The sequence below is a fragment of the Phyllobates terribilis genome, unplaced genomic scaffold (genome assembly GCF_046119375.1).
Source record: "Phyllobates terribilis strain yellow unplaced genomic scaffold, ASM4611937v1 Scaffold_2__4_contigs__length_985480577, whole genome shotgun sequence".
In the NCBI taxonomy this organism is placed as follows: domain Eukaryota; kingdom Metazoa; phylum Chordata; class Amphibia; order Anura; family Dendrobatidae; genus Phyllobates; species Phyllobates terribilis.
The window spans coordinates 294318503-294341515 of record NW_027362762.1 but is presented as its reverse complement, the minus strand read 5'-3'; the positions used below and the strand labels follow the sequence as shown (position 1 = coordinate 294341515).

The 23013-nt window shown below is 42.0% G+C and overlaps 1 protein-coding gene across 2 annotated transcripts in view; it reads right to left on the bottom strand.

Moving 5' to 3' along the window:
• Positions 1 to 6589: 6589 nt before the first annotated feature.
• UBAC2 (UBA domain containing 2) overlaps positions 6590 to 23013 on the bottom strand; it is a 192000-nt gene continuing 175576 nt past the window's right edge. For both annotated transcript variants that reach the window (XM_073664198.1, XM_073664199.1), the window contains exon 10: positions 6590 to 10623. In XM_073664198.1, coding sequence (XP_073520299.1) covers positions 10516 to 10623 — 108 coding nt within the window. In that variant the 3' untranslated portion in view covers positions 6590 to 10515. The remainder of the gene's footprint in view (positions 10624 to 23013) is intronic.

Sequence of the window (23013 nt, the reverse complement as noted above, 5' to 3'; positions counted from 1 at the left end):
AATGTGAGACTAATCATTTGTTGGAAGAAATTATCCTATTTAGTCATGAATCCTTTCCATACTACTCTCTACAGTTACATTTTAAGTATTTTATCCATATAATTTATTTTGATTATGATCATTGCAATGCTTTAATGTAGATCATAATTTATTTTATTGCTGCACGTGACAGGATTGTTTTACCCTGGCAGTTTTGTTCTCGTTATTTGTAGAAATAATTGAAACAAATAAGAAAATTGATTCTGCATCTGTTTTTCATTAGTACCATTTACTTTTCCAGCCTTTTGTTAACATGAACAAATTTTTTTGATGCGTTTCTGCCATCAACTTCTAAATATCTTATTTTTTTCAAATCAATTTTCACCTTCTGATATGTGCTCTAGTTGATGTGAATCAAATTTGGTCATGAGGCTGCTTTCACACTGCATTCTGGCACCTATTTGTTGGTTCTGTCAGGGCTTACGTCTGAAAAAATGGGCTTCAGGCTAATGCGTCGAGAGGGCCATAGACTATAATGATGCCGACAGAGTGAACGTGCGCTCTGACGTGCATCATTTTCAGGCATATAAGCCTACTGGAGACAGACACTCAGAAGTTGTAGACTGCGTCTGTGTGTCCGTCTCCATTAGGCGTACACACCCGAAAATGTTTCCAGTCAGAGCGCATGTTCACTCTATCAGCATCATTATAGTTCATGGCCCTGTCGGCGCTTATGCCCAAATCCCATTTTGCAGGGGGTTCGGACGCAAGCCCCGACTGGACGAATGAAAGGGTGATTTCACATTGCATTCAGGCACTCAAAGAGATTTCCAAATCATTGCATTCCTGTTTTCTTTACAATTTACACCGTATCTCAGCTTTTTGGAATAGAGGTTGTACATATGAAGCCCAAATAAAAAGTGTGCATCATTCATACCCTTTGGAGCAGTATTTCCTGTTGTATAGTTTGTATATTTCATTCTAAAAGACAGTAAAAGTGAAGATTTGTACCCAAAAATGTTAATAAATTTAAATAAAGAAAACTGTACTGTAAAAAGTGAAAATAATTTTTAATTAGCAATTTTAAGATTTTACAGAAATGTTCTTGTCAGATGAATCCATTGCCCATTATGGAAGATGAAAATCAAGAAAATGGAACCAATTATATAACAAAACAATACCAAACCCAAATCCCACAGCAATTGTTGTTTAATATTCTATCATACTCATCCACATCCATTTGCACACATAGAAAATACCACAATGTGGAAAGATCTAGCTGAGAGGCAATAAAATAAGTCATTGTCCTGTATTTGCTGAAATAAAACTGTGCTTTGCTTATTTCATGCAAGCGGATCATTAGTGACTTGTACATGATATACAGTACAGACCAAAAGTTTGGACACACCTTCTCATTTAAAGATTTTTCTGTATTTTCATAACTTTGAAAATTGTACATTCACACTGAAGGCATTAAAACTATGAATTAACACATGTGGAATTATATACTTAACAAAAAAGTGTGAAACAACTGAAAATATGTCTTATATTCTAGGTTCTTCAAAGTAGCCACCTTTTGCTTTGATGACTGCTTTGCACACTCTTGGCATTCTCTTGATGAGCTTCAAGAGGTAGTCACCGGAAATAGTCTTACAACAATCTTGAAGGAGTTCCCAGAGATAGTTAGCACTTGTTGGCCCTTTTGCCTTCACTCTGCGGTCCAGCTCACCCCAAACCAACTCGATTGGGTTCCGGTCTGGTTACTGTGGAGGCTAGGTCATCTGGCGTAGCACCCCATCACTCTCTTTCTTGGTCAAAGAGGTGTGTTTGGGGTCATTGTCCTGTTGAAAAATAAATGATGGTCCAACTAAACGTAAACCGGATGGAATAGCATGCCGCTGCAAGATGCTGTGGTAGCCATGCTGGTTCAGTATGCCTTCAATTTTGAATAAATCCCCAACAGTGTCACCAGCAAAGCACCCCCACACCATCACACCTCCTCCTCCATGCTTCACAGTGGGAACCAGGCATGTAGGGTCCATCTGTTCACCTTTTCTGCGTCGCACAAAGACACGGTGGTTGGAACCAAAGATCTCAAACTTGGACTCATCAGACCAAAGCACAGATTTCCACTGGTCTAACGTTCATTCCTTGTGTTCTTTAGCCCAAACAAGTCTCTTCTGCTTGTTGCCTGTCCTTAACAGTGGTTTCCTAGCAGTTATTTTACCATGAAGGCCTGCTGCACAAAGTATCCTCTTAACAGTTGTTGAAGAGATGTGTCTGCTGCTAGAACTCTGTGTGGCATTGACCTGGTCTCTAATCTGAGCTGCTGTTAACCTGCGATTTCTGAGGCTGGTGACTCAGATAAACTTATCCTCAGAAGCAGAGGTGACTCTTGGTCTTCCTTTCCTGGGGCGGTCCTCATGTGAGCCAGTTTCTTTGTAGCGCTTGATGGTTTTTGCAACTGCCCTTGGGGACACTTTCAAAGTTTTCCCAATTTTTCGGACTGACTGACCTTCATTTCTTATAGTAATGATGGCCACTCGTTTTTCTTTACTTAGCTGCTTTTTTCTTGCCATAATACAAATTCTAACAGTCTATTCAGTAGAACTATCAGCTGTGTATCCACCAGACTTCTGCACAACACAACTGATGGTCCCAACCCCATTTATAAGCCAAGAAATCCCACTTATTAAACCTGACAGGGCACACCTGTGAAGTGAAAACCGTTTCTGTTGACTACCTCTTGAAGCTCATCAAGAGAATGCCAAGAGTGTGCTAAGCAGTCATCAAAGCAAAAGGTGGCTACTTTGAATAACCTAGAATATAAGACATATTTTCAGTTGTTTCACACTTTTTTGTTAAGTATATAATTCCACATGTGTTAATTCATAGTTTTGATGCCTTCAGTGTGAATGTACAATTTTCAAAGTCATGAAAATACAGAAAAATCTTTAAATGAGAAGGTGTGTCCAAACTTTTGGTCCGTACTGTACATGTTTTTTGACAATTATATAATAAATGCACATGTAGCCAGAGTATAGCGGAAATCCACTTTAGTTTTTGAGAAAGCAGATTAATATTAATATAACATACCTAGATTCTAAATTGCTTAACATGTTCCCTCTTACCTATGGCATGTTCACCAGCAATATGCAAGTAATAAATAATACAAGTTCCATCAGTAATAAATGTTCTGCCTCTAGCCCATCACCTATTTGGTCCTTGAAGACGGCAAATACATGGGCTGCTTTAAAAAAAAACCCTCCTATAGCCAGGGAATGCATTACAAGAAAAGTATGAATTTAGTTCTAGCCAACTACATATACTCAGTGAGCTAATTTTAAATGGATTCTCCAGGAATAAGAAATAAAAATCATTTTCAATAAATTAGATACTTTTAGTTAGTAAATATTAACTGTTTTGTCTAGGGAGGTAATTACTATGGAACATTTAATGGCCACTGTCTTGTTACACTGCCACAAACCTGTTTTAGAATGTTAGGAGAAGTACCGTTCCCTAAGCATGTGCAGTAGAAGCTCAGCCTCCTCTCTTCATGTGTAGGAACATGTGCTCCAAGTGGATATTTTGATCTAATACTGAAGATGCCAGGAGTGCAGAAGTAAGAATAGGTGGTAACATTGCTGTCCACAAGGTCTTTCTGATCTAATACTTGATTTACTAGGAGTTCTGAGGTAAGAAGAGGCTTCTCACTGTCATTCTGATCTAAAACTGGTGAGTGCTGAGGTAAGAAAAGACCGCTTACACTGCTGTCCACCTGGTCTATTTGATCTAATACTGGAAAGTGCGGAGGCAAGAAAGGGGCTGCTCACACTACTGTCCACAAAGTTTTTCTGATCTATTACTGGAGATACCAGGGGAGCTGAGGTAAGAAGAGGCTTCTCACACTGCTGTCTACCCTGTCTATCTGATCTAATACTGGAGAGTGCTGAGGCAAGAATAGGCTGCTCACACTACTGTCCAGCGTGTCTTTCCCATATAAAACTAGAGATACCAGGGGTGCTTAGGTTAAGAAGAGACTGCTCACACTGATGTCCTCTGTCTTTCTGAATGCTGTGCAGGTGCTGCGACCTGCAGATAGTTGGACAGTACAGGATGTAGGTTATCTCCAGGTCACAGTATAGGACACTAATACTGCCCTTGTTCACAAACATTTGTCGCATTAACAATTTAGGACAGATTTATGTCACTGCATCAAAACAGCGGCCATTTTCATGTACTTAAGTGATTAGCACCATAGTCAAAAAGTGTGCTTTGCTAACAAAGTATTTTGTGATGTATTTATAAAGACATTTCCTTTTTTTTTATTTTCCTGGAGAACCTATTTAGCCAAATTCATCAAGGATATGCACTATAAGAAAGAGCACATCCCTTGATCAGTTGTTACTTTTCTACGTACAATAGAAACATTTAAGGGAATCGGTCAATAAGATTACCCCTTCCCTCCTCACCCTAAAAAAAAATGCATATATGGGCATGCAGGTTTTTGAAATTAGAAGATATAAAGGTATTGATGCATTTACATATATTGCTTCATCCCGAGAACATTTTAACTTATACACAAATGAGGCAATAAGTGCTTTGATAGTGGCACAGGACTTAATGAGCCTCTCCCTCCAAGGGTTGCTTCCCTGCCCAGGACTAGCCTCTTCAGGTTGATTGATAGCTCACTCTGATTTCCTTACCTGGTGCCTGACATCCCACAGACAGTGAACTATCAATCAAGCTAAAAAGGCTGGAAAAACAATCTCAGGAAGCAATGCTCTGGGCATAGGAAGTGATTTATCAGACTCAGAGCACTTACCATCTTCTTTGGATAAGAAATATAAAGCTAATTTCTCGGAAATGCAGCAACAGATACAAGACGCAAAGGATTGTATGGAATAATACTTCAAATGATTGAAAAAGGAAAAACGAAGAAAGGTTAAGGGAAAAGATGTGAATAAAAAAACTTTTAAGATAATTAGTCGATAAAATGACAAAAATTATGCACACATCCTAATAAGGATGTATATTGAGTAACAGTTGATATGTTATTATATGCAATCTATCACTGTGGCCCACTAGAATCCTGATAGAAAACCAGACAGCCGAGATATTAATAATTATGGACCCCTAACCATTGTCCCTTACATTTATGGTTGGGTTCATACAGTACAGACCAAAAGTTTGGACACACCTTCTCATTTAAAGATTTTCCTGTATTTTCATGACTTTGAAAATTGTACATTCACACTGAAGGCATCAAAACTATGAATTAACACATGTGGAATTACTTAACAAAAAAGTGTGAAACAACTGAAAATATGTCTTATATTCTAGGTTCTTCAAAGTAGCCACCTTTTGCTTTGATGACTGCTTTGCACACTCTTGGCATTCTCTTGATGAGCTTCAAGAGGTATTCACCAGAAATGGTTTTCACTTCACAGGTGTGCCTTGTCAGGTTTAATAATTTGGATTTCTTGCCTTATAAATGGGGTTGGGACCATCAGTTGTGTTGTGCAGAAGTCTGGTGGATACACAGCTGATAGTCCTACTGAATAGACTTAGCTGCTTTTTTCTTGCCATAATACAAATTCTAAGTAAAGAAAAACGAGTGGCCATCATTACTTTAAGAAATGAAGGTCAGTCAGTCCGAAAAATTGGGCAAACTTTGAAAGTGTCCCCAAGTGCAGTTGCAAAAACCATCAAGCGCTACAAAGAAACTGGCTCACATGAGGACCGCCCCAGGAAAGGAAGACCAAGAGTCACCTCTGCTTCTGAGGATAAGTTTATCCGAGTCTCCAGCCTCAGAAATCGCAGCTTAACAGCAGCTCAGATTAGAGACCAGGTCAATGCCACACAGAGTTCTAGCAGCAGACACATCTCTACAACAACTGTTAAGAGGAGACTTTGTGCAGCAGGCCTTCATGGTAAAATAGCTGCTAGGAAACCACTGCCAAGGACAGGCAGCAAGCAGAAGAGACTTGTTTGGGCTAAAGAACACAAGGAATGGACATTAGACCAGTGGAAATCTGTGCTTTGGTCTGATGAGTCCAAATTTGAGATCTTTGGTTTCAACCACCGTGTCTTTGTGCGACGCAGAAAAGGTGAACGGATGGACTCTACATGCCTGGTTCCCACCGTGAAGCATGGAGGAGGAGGTGTGATGGTGTGGGGGTGCTTTACTGGTGACACTGTTGGGGACTTATTCAAAATTGAAGGCATACTGAACCAGCATGGGTACCACAGCATCTTGCAGCGGCATGCTATTCCATCCATTGCGTTTAGCTAGACCATCATTTATTTTCCAACAGGACAATGACCCCAAACACACCTCCAGGCTGTGTTAGGGCTATTTGACCAAGAAGGAGAGTGATGGGGTGCTACGCCAGATGACCTGGCCTCCACAGTCTATAATTAGAAAACTAGACAGCCAAGATATTAATATCAGGATTCTAGTAAACCACAGTGATAGATTGTATATAATAACCTATCAACTGTTACTCATTATACATCCTTATTAGGATGTATGTATATTTTTTGCATTTTTATCCAATAATTAGCTAATAAAAGTTATTTTTTATTCACATCCTTTCCCTTTCTTCTCTTTTTCCTTTTTCAATTATTTGATTACCTTTGGTGGTGTTCATGTGAATATTGTCTGATGAGCTTTGACGATATAACTATTGGATTTATACTTCAAAAGACATCCATAGCCTTATATGCGGTTTGAAGGGGTGATTTATCTTACTCACAGAGACCCCTTAAATAAATTTTACCTTGCTTGGAAAAGTATAATTATTCTAGGCAAGATTCGGCGACCTAATGTACCATTAGAGCAAACCAAGTCCCAGTGGCTTGTCTTCATTTTGGACCTGCACAATTTTCAATTAATACATAAACAGTCTTATGGGCACCTTAGTGATAAAACACACCATGATTATCACACTGTAATCACAGTAGATTGCCATGCAATATCACAGTAGACTAAGGTTAGTTTTACAGTATGGGAGGTACACATTAACTCTACAAGTTGTTTCATGTGCCAGTGATTTTGGATATATAAAAAAAATCCATAATTTTTTACTTTAAACCCATGCAGCTCTACATGCAATTACACGTGCCTACAATTTTGCCCCTTTTTTGTTATTACATAGTGCAATATTTATGATAAATATTATAGATATAATTGCCTTAATAGGAAGCGCAGCCAATTTATTCCTTGTAATTTAAACATTAGTTTCTCCTAATCTAGGGACCTAACAAATGTTTTAAGAGCCTCACATATTACAAATCTCACGGGTCACTAGGTGTGTGTGGAAGGGTGGATAACATCTGACAAAGGAATATGTTGTCCTTCCATGAGCCCACCAATCGTACACAGTGGGGTCCAAGAGGGAGTATTAAAAGAGTAGAGTGGAACATATAAGGCCCTAAACATTTGTCTGTATTGGAAAGGAATGGACGGTGGGAGACAGATTATATTAATCTGATAGTCCTATAAAAAATAATAACCTGCCATCTATATGTTCATAGAAATCAATGTTACAATGGAAGTAAAGAGCTGGGGCGATGTGTGGAGTATTTTTTAATTCCCACTTCTAAAAGAAATACATGTTTTTTTTATGCTTTCCTACAAAACGGCAATGTAGAGATATATTTTGTTCCAGAGATACTTATACCTGAACACTTCATCATTACACTTAGTCTAATGAAGTGAGTGTTAGCTTTTGAATGTAAAGTATGAGGACAACCTAGAGATTTAACTGTGAATTTTGATACTTTTAAAGGAGTTGAAACATCCTGAATCTTCAGAAGTGCATTTCCTACTCATTATTGATTGACAGTTAAGCAGTGGCATGAGTGCCACTTGCTTGAACAGTGTGCTCTTTGCGATCTGACCAGCTTTAGAGTAACGCTTGTAAGTGCTGCAGTGCTTGCCTAGGAGATGGGCCACTACTGATAGACTGAAGTTGTTGCCGATTCCCTAGGCAAAAATCAGTAATCACTAAACAATAAGATTAAAAATCCCTCCACTGAGGATTTTTAATAAAAAGGAAATTACAAAGTCACTTGTTTTTACAAGCATTTTTTTCCCATTTTAACCATTTATGACGCAGAGAAAACCCATTTAATCACTTCGATATCAGATTCTGTGATATTTTTAAGAACAGCTAATTGGAAAAAAAATATGACACAGATTAAAGAAAAATCTTTCATGCACAACCTGTGCTGACGCATTTGCATGAAACTCCAGAAATAAGCCTATTTTTGTCTGTCAACAGTGGCTTATGCTGAGAAAACAGTATGGGCAGCAGCAGACGTTGTTATCAATGTTTTTCACCTTTCAGGAGTACTTTCAGTAAGCTGTAATCAACACTGTTCTGTTAACCAGTGCAAGTGTATTTATATTATATTGCTACATACTTAACACCTAGTTTTTATAATCCTTCCACCACCATCACTGAGGGTCCGTATTTTGTCAAAAAGTAAAAATTTTGAAGGCATGTCATTTTACCCGCTGGAACTTTTTTTGTAATCTTTGTCAATTTGGATGGGATTGTAGAAGTCAATGATCAGTTGATTGGCGCTTTACTTTGTTTTAGAGTTCATCGTGACCATTGAAACAATGTCCTAACACACAAGAACCTTATCTTAATATCTAGAGGCCAAAGACTCAAGAGTTTCTCAAAAATATTGCAACAAAAAGAGAGAAGACTCAACAAGGTCACCACCAACGATGTTCAGACGCTCATGAGTTGTTGGGAGAGGGTATGTTAGAAAATGTAAGTACAATAGAAATAGCAACACATTTTTATCACACACTTAGAGAACAAAAAGAATACTGTCCAAATCTATTTATTAAATACCAAATTGTGCTTTGCTTTCTAAATATAACCAAACAGCATTTACTAAGAAAACATCTAATTAACTTTCATATCTGAATAACATATTTTACTAAAGAATTGATTAGACATTTTGAGACATACATCATTTAACTGATAACAAGCCCTGTCAATTAGAAAATCATACCATGCCTAGATGCTGAAAAGAAAAAAATCTGGCCATTAGTCAAAGGAGTATTCCAGGATTCTAAAATATCTAATACAGTATGGACCCAAATGTGCAATTTACTTACAAATTTCCATGGTTGGATCAGGTATTGCGGTAGGAGTATGAACTGCATAACACAGACGTGAATTCAGCCCTGGGAGAGGTGGGTGTATGTAGCTGAATGCGAAAGCAGTATAAAAATATTACAGCCTGCTACTGTCATCTAGCCCCATGCCGCCTCCAGTGATCACAGCAACTTCTTTTCATGTGATCACCTTTTCTTATACAGAAGCAACATATTTAGGGATGTCCCTTTTTCCTACTAAAGGAAAGAGAAGATAAGCATTTGCTTATTTGATCAGCCCCTGCGGCTAATCAAGTTCCTTCCCTACACAATGACTGAAATTTTTAGACACCTGTTATCATGGTGATTCTTGTGCTTTTACATTTTGATACTTTTTGTGAAAATAAGTACATGTAGTCAGAGGCATAACTGCATATCTAGAATTTTTCAGTCTAAATGACTCTACGGGAGTTGTCCCCATTCAGGAAAGTGGACTCCAAACACTGTAGAATACCTAAAATAACAAATCCAGCATGTACTCAACCTGCCTGTGTCCCTGCTGCTGCACCAGATTCATTGTTTGGCAGCAGCGGTGACATCACACAGATAGTGCACATCACTGTGGTAGCCAATTACTGAGCTCAGCGGCTGTATCGAGGTAGACTGCACGGGCTACCAAGCTTAGTCACTGGCTTCAGCAGTGTCGATATGACGTCACTGCAGCAACAAAAAGACTAAGACATGAGCACTGGTGGGGAGCCTGTGCTGGACCCAGGGAAGGTGAGTACCTGGTTTATTATTCTACGTGTTTTACAGCATTCAACGTCTACTTTCCTGAATGTAGACAACCCCTTCAGTTAATAAGTGTGAAACTTTCATCACTATAAAATGTTAACATTTAATGCTAAATCCAAAGGTGCTCAATATAGAAAGTGCTTGGGAGTATTTTCATAATGTGCCAGTTGTCTACTTTAAGCAATAAAATTGTCCTGAAACCCCTAGCAATAAAATGCTTTAGATAGGCCTGTAGCTAAAATCTGCCAGGTTAATGAAAACTACAACAATAAGACATCATGAAAACACAATGTGCTATGTATGTGACAAGCTAAGTACTGCCACATTGTACCCCTGAATGTCTAAACCTTAATATAATCAGTGCAGCTTCCATTACTACTCCTGCAGTAAGAACGCAGATTACAGCAGTAATGAGAATTTTCCGATTAAATAAAAAAATGCAAACTTTGTATGCTTAAATATAGCAAGTGATACAACTTTGTATTCTTAACATCAGTTTAGCAGAGTGAGTAAAATTTTTTTCTTTAATCCTCTAATTTTTAATACACTTAATATTTCTAGGTAAAAAAAGATCTTTGGATGCCATATGAGTAAAATATATTGCATCATTCCCTGAGTTATCACCGCTGTAATAAAAAATTGGTAGCCAAGTTGACGTCATTGTTTGAAGCCCTTAGAGCAGTTAAGACATCTGCCCTTGAAAACCCCATTTCCATTAGCCGTGCAACCTGTGAAGAAATGAGGAAAAAAAGATGCAGTAAATCAAGTTTTGAAACATGCATAGAATAATACCTAATAACATTAGATAAGTGATCTTCTCTTATGTTAGACCGTAGCTATTTCAGTAGAATTCATGTTGAAATTTCTGACAAATCCAGAAAAAGGAAGTTATATAACGTGTTTAGAACTCCCTCGCAAACATCTAACAGGTGTCAAATAATCATTATACAGAACTACTCCTACAGCAAGATGCTGAATTATTTACAAGGGTTGCGTAAGGCCACGAGCAAAAAAAATACTTAGAGGGTCATGTGAGAAAGCATTGCACAAGTAAATAAGAAAAAAAACTGTGCCGTAACACGCCAGGGTGATACCAGCTGAAGCACAGTATAATCAGTATTATACAGGGGTCTGTCTGATATATTTTCTCTTGCCACTTCCCATCCAGTATTTTTTATTTAAAGAGAGTTATCCAAGACATTACATAGTAACATAGTTTTTAAGGTTGAAGGAAGACGAAGTCCATCTAGTTCAACCCATAGCCTAACATGTTGATCCAGAGGAAGGCAAAAAAAAACCCCATGTGGCAAACACCAAGCTCCGCATTGGGGAAAAAAATTCCTTCCTGACTCCATACAACAATCAGACTAGTTCCCTGGATCAACGCCCTATCAAGGAATCTAGTATACACAGTACAGACCAAAAGTTTGGACACACCTTCTCATTTAAAGATTTTTCTGTATTTTCTTGACTATGAAAATTGTACATTCACACTGAAGGCATCAAAACTATGAATTATCACATGTGGAATTATATACTTAACAAAAAAGTGTGAAACAACTGAAAATATGTCTTATATTCTAGGTTCTTCAAAGTTCCCAGAGATGCTTAGCACTGGTTGGCCCTTTTGCCTTCACTCTGCGGTCCAGCTCACCCCAAATCATCTCGATTGGGTTCAGGTCTGGTGACTGTGGAGGCCAGGTCATCTGGCATAGCACCCCATCACTCTCCTTCTTGGTCAAATAGCCCTTACACAGCCTGGAGGTGTGTTTGGGGTCATTGTACTGTTGAAAAATAAATGATGGTCCAACTAAACGCAAACCGGATGGAATAGCATGCCGCTGCAAGATGCTGTGGTAGCCATGCTGGTTCAGTATGCCTTCAATTTTGAATAAATCCCCAACAGTGTCACCAGCAAAGCACCCCACACGATCACACCTCCTCCTCCATGCTTCACGGTGGGAACCAGGCATGGAGAGTCCATCCATTCACCTTTTCTGTGTCGCACAAAGACACGGTGGTTGGAACCAAAGATCTCTAATTTGGACTCATCAGACCAAAGCACAGATTTCCACTGGTCTAATGTCCATTCCTTGTGTTCTTTAGCCCAAACAAGTCTCTTCTGCTTGTTGCCTGTCCTTAGCAGTGGTTTCCTAGCAGCTATTTTACCATGAAGGCCTGCTGCACAAAGTCTCCTCTTAACAGTTGTTGAAGAGATGTGTCTGCTGCTAGAACTGTGTGTGGCATTGACCTGGTCTCTATTCTGAGCTGCTGTTAAGCTGCGATTTCTGAGGCTGGTGACTCGGATAAACTTATCCTCAGAAGCAGAGGTGACTCTTGGTCTTCCTTTCCTGGGGCGGTCCTCATGTGAGCCAGTTTCTTTGTAGCGCTTGATGGATTTTGCAACTGCACTTGGGGACACTTTCAAAGTTTGCCCAATTTTTCGGACTGACTGACCTTCATTTCTTAAAGCAATGATGACCACTAGTTTTTCTTTACTTAGAATTTGTATTATGGCAAGAAAAAAGCATCTAACAGTCTATTCAGTAGGACTATCGGCTGTGTATCCACTAGACTTCTGCACAACACAACTGATGGTCCCAACCCCATTTATAAGACAAGAAATCCCACTTATTAAAAATGACAGGGCACACCTGTGAAGTGAAAACCATTTCCGGTGACTACCTCTTGAAGCTCATCAAGAGAATGCCAAGAGTGTGCAAAGCAGTCATCAAAGCAAAAGGTGGCTACTTTGAAGAACCTAGAATATAAGACATATTTTCAGTTGTTTCACACTTTTTTGTTAAGTATATAATTCCACATCTGTTAATTCATAGTTTTGATGCCTTCAGTGTGAATGCACAATTTTCATAATCATGAAAATACAGAAAAATCTTTAAATGAGAAGGTGTGTCCAAACTTTTGGTCTGTACTGTATAACCTGTAATATTATACTTTTCAAGAAAGGAATCCATGCCCTTCTTAAATTTTAGTAGTGAATCACTCATTACAACATCATGCGGCAGAGAGTTCCATAGTCTCACTGCTCTTACTGTAAAGAATCCGCGTCTGTGATTATGATTAAACCTTCTTTCCTCCAGACGTAGAAGATGCCCCCTTGTCCCCGTCTCAGGCCTCAGAGTAAAAAGATCAGTAGAAAGGACTTTGTACTGTCCCGTCATATACTTGTACATAGTAATAAGATCACCCCTAAAGCCTTAGTTTTTCCAAACTAAATAACCCCGAGTGTAATAACCTGTCTTGGTATTGCAGACCCCCCCAGTCGCTCTTCTCTGCACTCGCTCTAGTTCAGCTGTGTCTTTCTTGTACACTGGAGACCAGAACTGTACACAGTATTCTAAGTGTGGTCGCACTAGTGACTTGTATAGAGTCTTGGAGTCTTTTGCGATGGGACTAAGAATTTACCAGCAGGTAGTTGCCAACTACCCGCCTGTTCTGAACTGTGAAGATCAGTTCCAACTCAGAGCAATCACAGACCGCTTCTGATGGTGATCCTCCTGCTTTTGGTGATACCATGTCAACAGACCAGCTCTTCTTCCGCTCTGCTCTATCGACGGGGCGTCACTGTCGATGTCATGCTGATTGACAGCTGGATCCCTAAATGCAATGAGCTAGCTATCAGTCAGCATGACATCTGAGCTGGCTGTCAGTCAGCATGACATCAGCAGTAACACCCCATCGGCAGAGCAGACTGAAAGTGAAAGAGATTCTTTGCTGACATGAGGTCAAATGAAGCCAGAGAATCTCCACCTGACTTGGGCGCGATGTCACAAGGCAGAATAGGCAAGTAGATGACAACTTGAGTTTGTCGGATTTGCGGTCTTTCCTTCGGATATGGTGACCTTTTCCATCATCCCCCATGTCTGTTTTTAGTTGTCCTTCTCGCCTTACTCCATGTTTTTGCACATGATTTATTGTTTTTATCAATATTGTTCAATAAAATATTATTATTATTTCTAAATTGACCTCCTGTGTTCTTGGTTCTCCATCACTCTTGACAGGCCGTATCAGCCCTGTATTTTTAGTACTATCATGTATTTCAGCCAGGTTCTACGTAGACAGAGATCCATTTTCTTTGGTTAGGTAGTTGCCAACTACCTGCCCTTAAGATTTTAGCCCCTTCGCAAACAAAAAGTATCGGATAACATCTTAATGGTCATCAGGAAGGCAGATATACAAATGTAATCACAAACTTTTAGCATCTAACAATTGTAAGGCACCAATTTGTAGTACCTAATTTGGATGCTACAATTTTTAGTATTGTATTATATTTTGGATTATAATTAGTATTGTATTTAGTATTATATTTAGTATTTGAATGCCACATTTTTTTACTATCTAATTTTCAGTCCCTTAGAGGAACACCTTAATTTTTAGTTCTTATATTCTTCAATTGTCACTACTTTATTTTTAATACCTAATTTTATGTAAGCAACATTTAGCATGTAATATTCAGCACAAAATATTTTGTACGCATTGAAGGATCCACCAAATAAGCTGCAAACAATGAAACAAAACAGAGTATATGGGTGACAAACGGCAAATTTTTAACAGTTGTTCTACACTGCTGATAACATATATGACTGTCAGACAATCTGTTGAAATTCTGTTTTGCTGGGGTTTTTCTTCACTTTTTTGCGAGTCAGATATGGATCAGATGACTATCACTTGGATGGGATAAACAGTTTTTTTTCTCCTTCATACTTGTTTTCTTTTGTGCATTGCTGTAAAGGTTTGCAACTCTATCAATGAGAAATACAGTTGAATGATTGCGGATGGCTGATAGTTGTGTGCTTGTCTGAACGGAAGGTCATATCTTGTGTCTGTGGCCAGAATCAAGTGAACTTGTCACCTGGTTCTTGGTGCTAAATTTTATATTTTAAATGAATAGATAACTATATTGCAATATTCTAATAATTAAAATAAATGATGCTCAATTATATGTCATGTGACAGATTGCGGCCAAAGGCTGTGAGGCTACAATAAGTACTTTTCAGCATTATTTCCTTTAATTCCTTTTAGTAATAATGCATCATGTTGAGTTGTGGACCCATGTGGTTGTAACAAAATAAAGCCAACAAGTAAAGTGAACTGTGACAGCTCATTTAATTTAATAAGTGGTTAAAACAAAGAGACAAGGTTGATTTACCATCTCGGAGTTTGAAAGGAAAAAGCAAAATCTGGGGAATTCCATAACCTTAAAATGTTAGCTATAATACTTTCATCTAGCTTTGACATTTTCAGCAACTTTGCATAAATTAGGTTTTGGATTTTTTTTCATAAAATTCTATCCATCTATGTAATTTGTAACAGTTTATAACTTTACAGTTTACATACTCTGTTTTGCTGTTAGCCTGTTCTCTAACCAAATACCAATAATGGGAGTAATTACCAGGCCGAATAACTTTTATAGTATTCCACTCAAATAATAACATTTACAATTTTTTTTTTTGCAAGACACCTAAGGGTTTTTTAGGGTTAATTCAAACAACTGTTATGTGGCCACAATTCCTGGCCTGAACAGGGTCTCATGACCCAGCAACCTATATGCCTATGATGCTTTATGTTCGCATGATTAGACCACAGTAGGAGCAGGGAATAATGGTCTTCTAAATTTGCACCTTCTGTGCCATATTGAAGCTCATACATTTGTATGTCTTTCTCATTTACGAAAAACTAACTTTTTAGTATTCTCAAGTTTAAAAATTATCTCCTATTCATAGGATAGGGGACAACTTTCCGATCACTGGGTTTCGAATGCCTAGGTCCCCACCAATCCCGAGAACTGGGGCTCTGAAAAGGCCCAGCTGAAAGGAGCACAGGTTGGTCATGCGCACTACCGCTCCATTCATTCTCAATGGCGCTTCTATTACTTCTATTAGAATAAATGGACAGTCAGTGCGTATGATAAACCTCCGCTCCATTCAGCCGGGGATCTTCAAAGCCTTGGTTCTCGGGATCTCTGGAGGCTATGGCCGTGAGAACCCCAGTTATCGAAAAGCTATCCCCTATCCTTTGGATTGGAGATAAAGTTGTGTTCTCAAGGTTGAAAGTTAATACAACTGCCCTATCATCTATAATATAACCGGGGATGCGTCCCTCTGTCTGAAGCCTCGATAGACTGCGCATGCGTGACGCGCAGTCTGGCTCCAGACAGAAGCAGGCATCCAGCCTTTTACAGGTAAGAGGAGGTGTATGGCGCCGGAGATCGCGGTATGTGCAGGCACTGAACGCATACCGCGATCTCCGGCACCATATGTGCATACTTACCTGACTGAGAGGAGCGTTGCCGCGGCGCCTCTCTTCTGGCCGGAGACCGGGGGCAGGAGTGAGGCGTCGGATCAGCGAGTGCGCATAGCTCTATTCTTCGCCATTTTACTGAAGACACATTTACAGTGCGTCTTCAGCAAAATGGCGCCGGACAGCGCGCTGCTCCGGCACCGCTCTCCTCCCCTGGCCTCCGGCAGAACAGGACGCTGCAGCGCTGGAGTATAGAGAAGAAAGGTGAGTATAACTGTTTATTTTTTTTTGTATGTGTGTACAGTGTGAAAGGGATGAGGGGGCCACACATATCAGGATTGTGGGGTGAGGGGACCATGCATATACCAGGATTGTGGGGTGAGGGGACCATGCATATACCAGGATGGGGGGGTGAGGGGTACCACGCATACCAGGATTGGGGATGAGGGAAGTCACGCATACCGGGATTGGGGATGAGGGGAGCCCACGCATACCGGGAATGGGGATGAGGGGAGCCACGCATACCAGGAATGGGGATGAGGGGAGCCACGCATATCGGGATTGGGGATGAGCGGAGCCACGCATACCGGGATTGGGGATGAGGGATGAGGGAAGCCACGCATACCGGGATTGGGGATGAGGGGAGCCACGCATACCGGGATTGGGGATGAGGGGAGCCACGCATACCGGGATTGGGGATGAGGGGAGCCACGCATACCGGGATTGGGGATGAGGGGAGCCACGCATACCGGGATTGGGGATGAGGGGAGCCAAGCATACCGGGATTGGGGATGAGGGGAGCCACGCATACCGGGATGGGGGATGAGGGGAGCCACGCATACCGGGATTGGGGATGAGGGGAGCCACGCATACCGGGATTGGGGATGAGGGGAGCCACGCATACCGGGATTGGGGATGAGGGGAGCCACGCATACCGGGATTGGGGATGAGGGGAGCCACGCATACCGGGATTGGGGATGAGGGGAGCCACACATACCGGGATTGGGCATGAGGGGAGCCACGCATACCGGGATTGGGGATGAGGGGTGCCACGCATACCGGGATTCGGATGAGGGGCCATGCATACCAGGATAGGGATGAGGAGTGCCATGCATACCAGGATTCAGATGAGGGGCCATGCATACCAGTATGGGGATGAGGGATGGGGTACCATACATACCAGGATAGGGATGAGGGATGGGGTACCATGCATATCAGGATAGGGATGAGGGGTGCCACGCATACCAGGATTGGGGGTGAGGGGTGCCACGCATACCAGGATTGGGGGCATGTAAAATTAACAGAATGATGGCATAAAACTAGTAATTTGCATACTATGGATGAGTTGACCAGAAGATGTATCAGTGAGTTACCTCTTTTACTTGATTTGATGCAGATTTCTAACTATGCATTGCATAGACTCTAGCCTGCAACAATGCTACACAAGAATGAGTAAGCTAGATTTAGAAAAACCTATCCATAGTACTGTAAATTGTGGGGCAGAACTTATGCCACAGATTTACATCAATTACACCACGCCTCAGCGTGGCCCTAACCTTAGTGAGGTGTAACACAAGAACAAGCTGAAGAATTCTTAATTATTATAACCTAGGGTAAAACAAAATGAACAAATATTCTTAAGTAAACAGTACATGTAAATAACATAGGGTACTTAGTTGACATTATTCTGATCAAAAAGTGTAAAAGCCATCCCACTGCGACAAGGTGTACCCAATTAGGATGGTCCTATCTCTAATGTAAAACCCCTCTAAATGCCAGCAGGCCTGAATAGACAGCGCCAGAGCAGGACCCAGGCCTGTCTGTTAGTATGCTGTAAAAACTAAATGTCCAAAAAGAGGGAGCCAAACCCTTGTATATACAAAACGTTATTACTATTTATTTACAGCAGGGTATGTGGTCATTTTGTTTTTATCCTAGGTTATGTTTGTTAATGGCCACAGTGTGAATGTGCACTTACACATTATACTTATACCAACATGTGCTTTGGTTTTGCTCTAGTTTTTTGTACTTTTCTCATACAGATGCGTGGCTCCCCTTTTTGGACTGTGCATTTAGTTTATATAGCTTACCACGGGCAGGTCTTTAAACTGTCAGGCCTGGGTCCTGCTCTGGTACCCTCTATCGAGGCCTGCTGGCACGCAGAGAGGTTGCACACTAGATATAGGACCATCCTGTTTGGGTACACCTTGTCACAATGGGATGGCTTTTACGCTTTTTTTTTTTAATCAAAACAGTGTCAACTAAGTACTCTATATTATTTACATGTACTATTTCTATTTATTTACTGCAGTGTATTTGCTCATTTTGCTTTTAACCTAGACTACATTTGTTACTAGCCAGAGTGTGAATGTGCATCTACACATTGCACTTTACCAAAATGTGCTCCAGCTCGTTTCTTTGGTTTTGCTATAGAATTCTTAATTACTAAAAATTCAGAACCTGCAATTTATTTTGCCGTTTTGACATCCCAGAAAAGCATTCAATGTATAAACTGCTGTATTTCAGAAGTCAACAACTATGCACTATTTTGTTTTATAGACATGTTAAGTATTCACCTGAATCAAGTAGAATATATTAAAACTTTCAACAGAGTGAATAAAAATATCAGTAAAACTCTTGTAATTTCCCACCAGATGCCTTATTGGAAAGCCCATTACTGATATTACTAAAAATAATACACAAGTAACATTTCTAGACCAGCTGTCTAAAACCAAACATATGGTATAAATATAGTTCATATAAAATTCCCCACCTAAACCGTCTTAGTCGATTAATCAATGAGGTCTATAGACAGCTACCTACCAGTATGGGTAATATTTCTACTTAATAATTTATTAAAATAATATTTTCTACTAGGATTAAGAGGTCAATCTTAATCTTTTGAGGCCTGAGGGAGTTTGGTTTAGCTATAGGGTCAAGACATGTTTTTCACTCTTAATCACATATGTCCAACGACAAAATGCAGTTTAAATGCTAGACACTTTTTATATGCAATGTATACCCTAGATCCCTATCAGCAAAGCCGCCATCAGGATATTACTGCCCTTACTGGAGTATGGAGCCCAGTGAGCAAAGGGGCCGGACGGATCAGAATGGAGATAACATGGGGCAGGATAGATATGACACAGGCACAGAATGGAGATGATACGGAGGCAGAATGGGAAATGACACGGGGGCAGAATGGGAAATGACACGGGGGCAGAATGGGAGATGACACGGGGGCAGAATGGGAGATGACACGGGGGCAGAATGGGAGATGACACGGGGGCAGAATGGGAGATGAAACGGGGGCAGAATGGGAGATGAAACGGGGGCAGAATGGGAGATGACACGGGGGCAGAATGGGAGATGACACGGGGGCAGAATGGGAGATGACACGGGGGCAGATTGGGAGATGACACAGGGGCAGATTGGGAGATGACACGGGGGCAGAATGGGAGATGACACAGGGGCAGAATGAGAGATGACACGGAGGCAAAATGGGAGATGACACGGGGGCAGAATGGGAGATGACACGAGGGCAGAATGGGAGATGACACGAGGGCAGAATGGGAGATGACACGAGGGCAGAATGGGAGATGACACGGGGGCAGAATGGGAGATGACACGGGGGCAGAATGGGAGATGACACGGGGGCAGAATGGGAGATGACACGGGGCAGAATAGGAGATGACACGGGGGCAGAATAGGAGATGACACGGGGGCAGAATAGGAGATGACACGGGGCAAAATAGAGATGACATGGGGGCAGAATGGAGACACATGGGGCAGAATGGAGATGACATGGGGCAGAATGGAGATGACATGGGGCAGTATGGAGATGACACGGGGGCAGAATGGAGATGACACGGGAGCAGAATGGGAGATGACACGGGGGCAGAATGGGAGATGACACGGGGGCAGAATGGGAGATGACACGGGGGCAGAATGGGAGATGACACGGGGGCAGAATGGGAGATGACACGGGGGCAGAATGGGAGATGACACGGGGGTAGAAAGAGAGATGACACGGAGGCAAAATGGGAGATGACACGGAGGCAAAATGGGAGATGACACGGGGGCAGAATGGGAGATGACACGGGGGCAGAATGGGAGATGACACGGGGGCAGAATGGGAGATGACACGAGGGCAGAATGGGAGATGACACGAGGGCAGAATGGGAGATGACACGGGGGCAGAATGGGAGATGACGCGGGGCAGAATAGGAGATGACACGGGGGCAGAATAGGAGATGACACGGGGCAGAATAGGAGATGACACGGGGGCAGAATAGGAGATGACACGGGGGCAGAATAGGAGATGACACGGGAGCAGAATAGGAGATGACACGGGAGCAGAATAGGAGATGACACGGGGGCAGAATGGAGACACATGGGGCAGAATGGAGATGACATGGGGCAGTATGGAGATGACACGGGGGCAGAATGGAGATGACACGGGGGCAGAATGGGAAATGACACGGGGGCAGAATGGGAAATGACACGGGGGCAGAATGGAAGATGACACGGGGGCAGAATGGAAGATGACACGGGGGCAGAATGGGAGATTACACGAGGGCAGTATGGAGATGACACGGGGGCAGAATGGAGATGACATGGGGCAGAATGGGAGATGACACGTGCAGAATAGGAGATGACATGGGGCAGAATAGGAGATGACATGGGGCAGAATAGGAGATGACATGGGGCAGAATAGGAGATGACATGAGGCAGAATGGAAATGACATGGGGCAGAATGGAGATGACATGGAGTAGAATGGAGATGACATGGGGCAGAATGGAGATGACATGGGGGCAGAATAGAGTTGACATGGGGGCTGAATGGGAGATGACACAGGGGCAGGATGGGAGATGACACAGGGGCAGGATGGGAGATGACATGGGGCAAAATGGAGATGACGTGGGGCAGAATGGAGATGACATGGGGCAGAATGGAGTTGACATGGGGGCAGAATGGAGTTGACATGGGGGCAGAATGGGAGATGACACGGGGCAGAATGGGAGATGACACGGGGCAGAATGGGAGATGACATGAGGCAGAATAGGAGATGACATGGGGCAGAATAGGAGATGAGATGAGGCAGAATGGAGATGACATGGGGCAGAATGTATAGACAAATGGGGGTAGAATGTATAGACAAATGGGGGCAGAATGGAGAGACAAACGGGGGACAGAATAGAGATGGCATGAGGGCAGAATGGGAGATGACATGAGGGCACAATGGGGACAACATGGGAGCAGAATGGAGATGACATGGGAGCAGAATGGAGAGGACATGGAGCAGAATGGAGATGACATGGGGGCAGGAAGGATACGACATGGGGGCACAATGGGGATGACATGGGGGCACAATGGGGATGACATGGGGGCAGAATGTAGAGACAAATGGGGGCAGGATAGTGAGACAAACGGGGGGCAGAATGGAAAGACAAACGGGGGCAGAATGGAGAGACGAACGCAAATGGGGGTAGAATGGGAGACGACATGGGGCAGAATGGAGATGACATGGGGGCTGAATGGAGATGACATGGGGGCCAAATGGAGATGACATGGGGGCAGGATGGAAATGACATGGGGGGCAGGATGGAGATGACATGGGGGCAGGATGGGAGATGACATGGGGGCAGGATGGGAGATGACATGGGGGCAGGATGGGAGATGACATGGGGGCAGAATGAGAGATGACATGGGGGCAGAATGGAGATGACATGGGGGCAGAATGGAGATGACATGGGGCAGAATGGAGTTGACATGGGGGCAGAATGGGAGATGACACGGGGCAGAATGGGAGATGACACGGGGGCAGAATGGGAGCAGAATGGAGATGACATGGGAGCAGAATGGAGATGACATGGGGACACAATGGGGATGACATGGGGGCAGAATAGAGATGACACGGGGCAGAATGGGAGATGACACAGGGGCAGAATGGGAGATGACACAGGGGCAGAATGGGAGATGACACAGGGGCAGAATGGGAGATGACACAGGGGCAGAATGGGAGATGACACAGGGGCAGAATGGAGATGGCATGGGGTAGAATGGAGATGACATGGGGCAGTATGGAGATGACATGGGGCAGTATGGAGATGACATGGGGCAGAATGGAGAGACAAATGGGGCTAGGATGGAGTACATATGGGAGCAGGATGTTGGACATTATTGCTGTAGGGGCTAGTTAAAGGATATTATTATTGCTGTGAGGTATTTTTTTAGGATACTGTTTTCAGTGGAGATGGGGTCCTGTAACTGTGCAACGCGACATTATGTTGCTTTTTTCTTCATCTGGTGTAGTGTAGAAGATGGGGAAAAATTGGGGAATCTGTTATTTTCTGCAGAGATGAGTCCTGGCTGGCAGTCTGTGCCAGATGAACAAGAAAAGCTAAGATGAAGGACGTCACCGGTGAATCAGTGTGTTACCTGTACACTGTATACAGAGCTCCTGTGTATAATGTCACTGGTGATCCCTGTATTACCTGTACATGGACACTATATATAGAGCTCCTGTGTATAATGTCACTGGTGATCCCTGTATTGCCTGTACACTGACACTATATACAGAGCTCCTGTGTATAATGTCACTGGTGATCACTGTATTACCTGTACGCTATACACTTTATACAGAGCTCCTGTGTATAATGTCACTGATGATCCCTGTATTACCTGTACACTGACACTATATATATAGCTCCTGTGTATAATGTCACTGGTGATTACTGTATTACCTGTACACTGACATTATACACAGAGCTCCTGTGTATAATGTCACTGGTGATCCCTGTATTATCTGTACACTATATACAGAGCTCCTGTGTATAATATCACTGGTGATCTC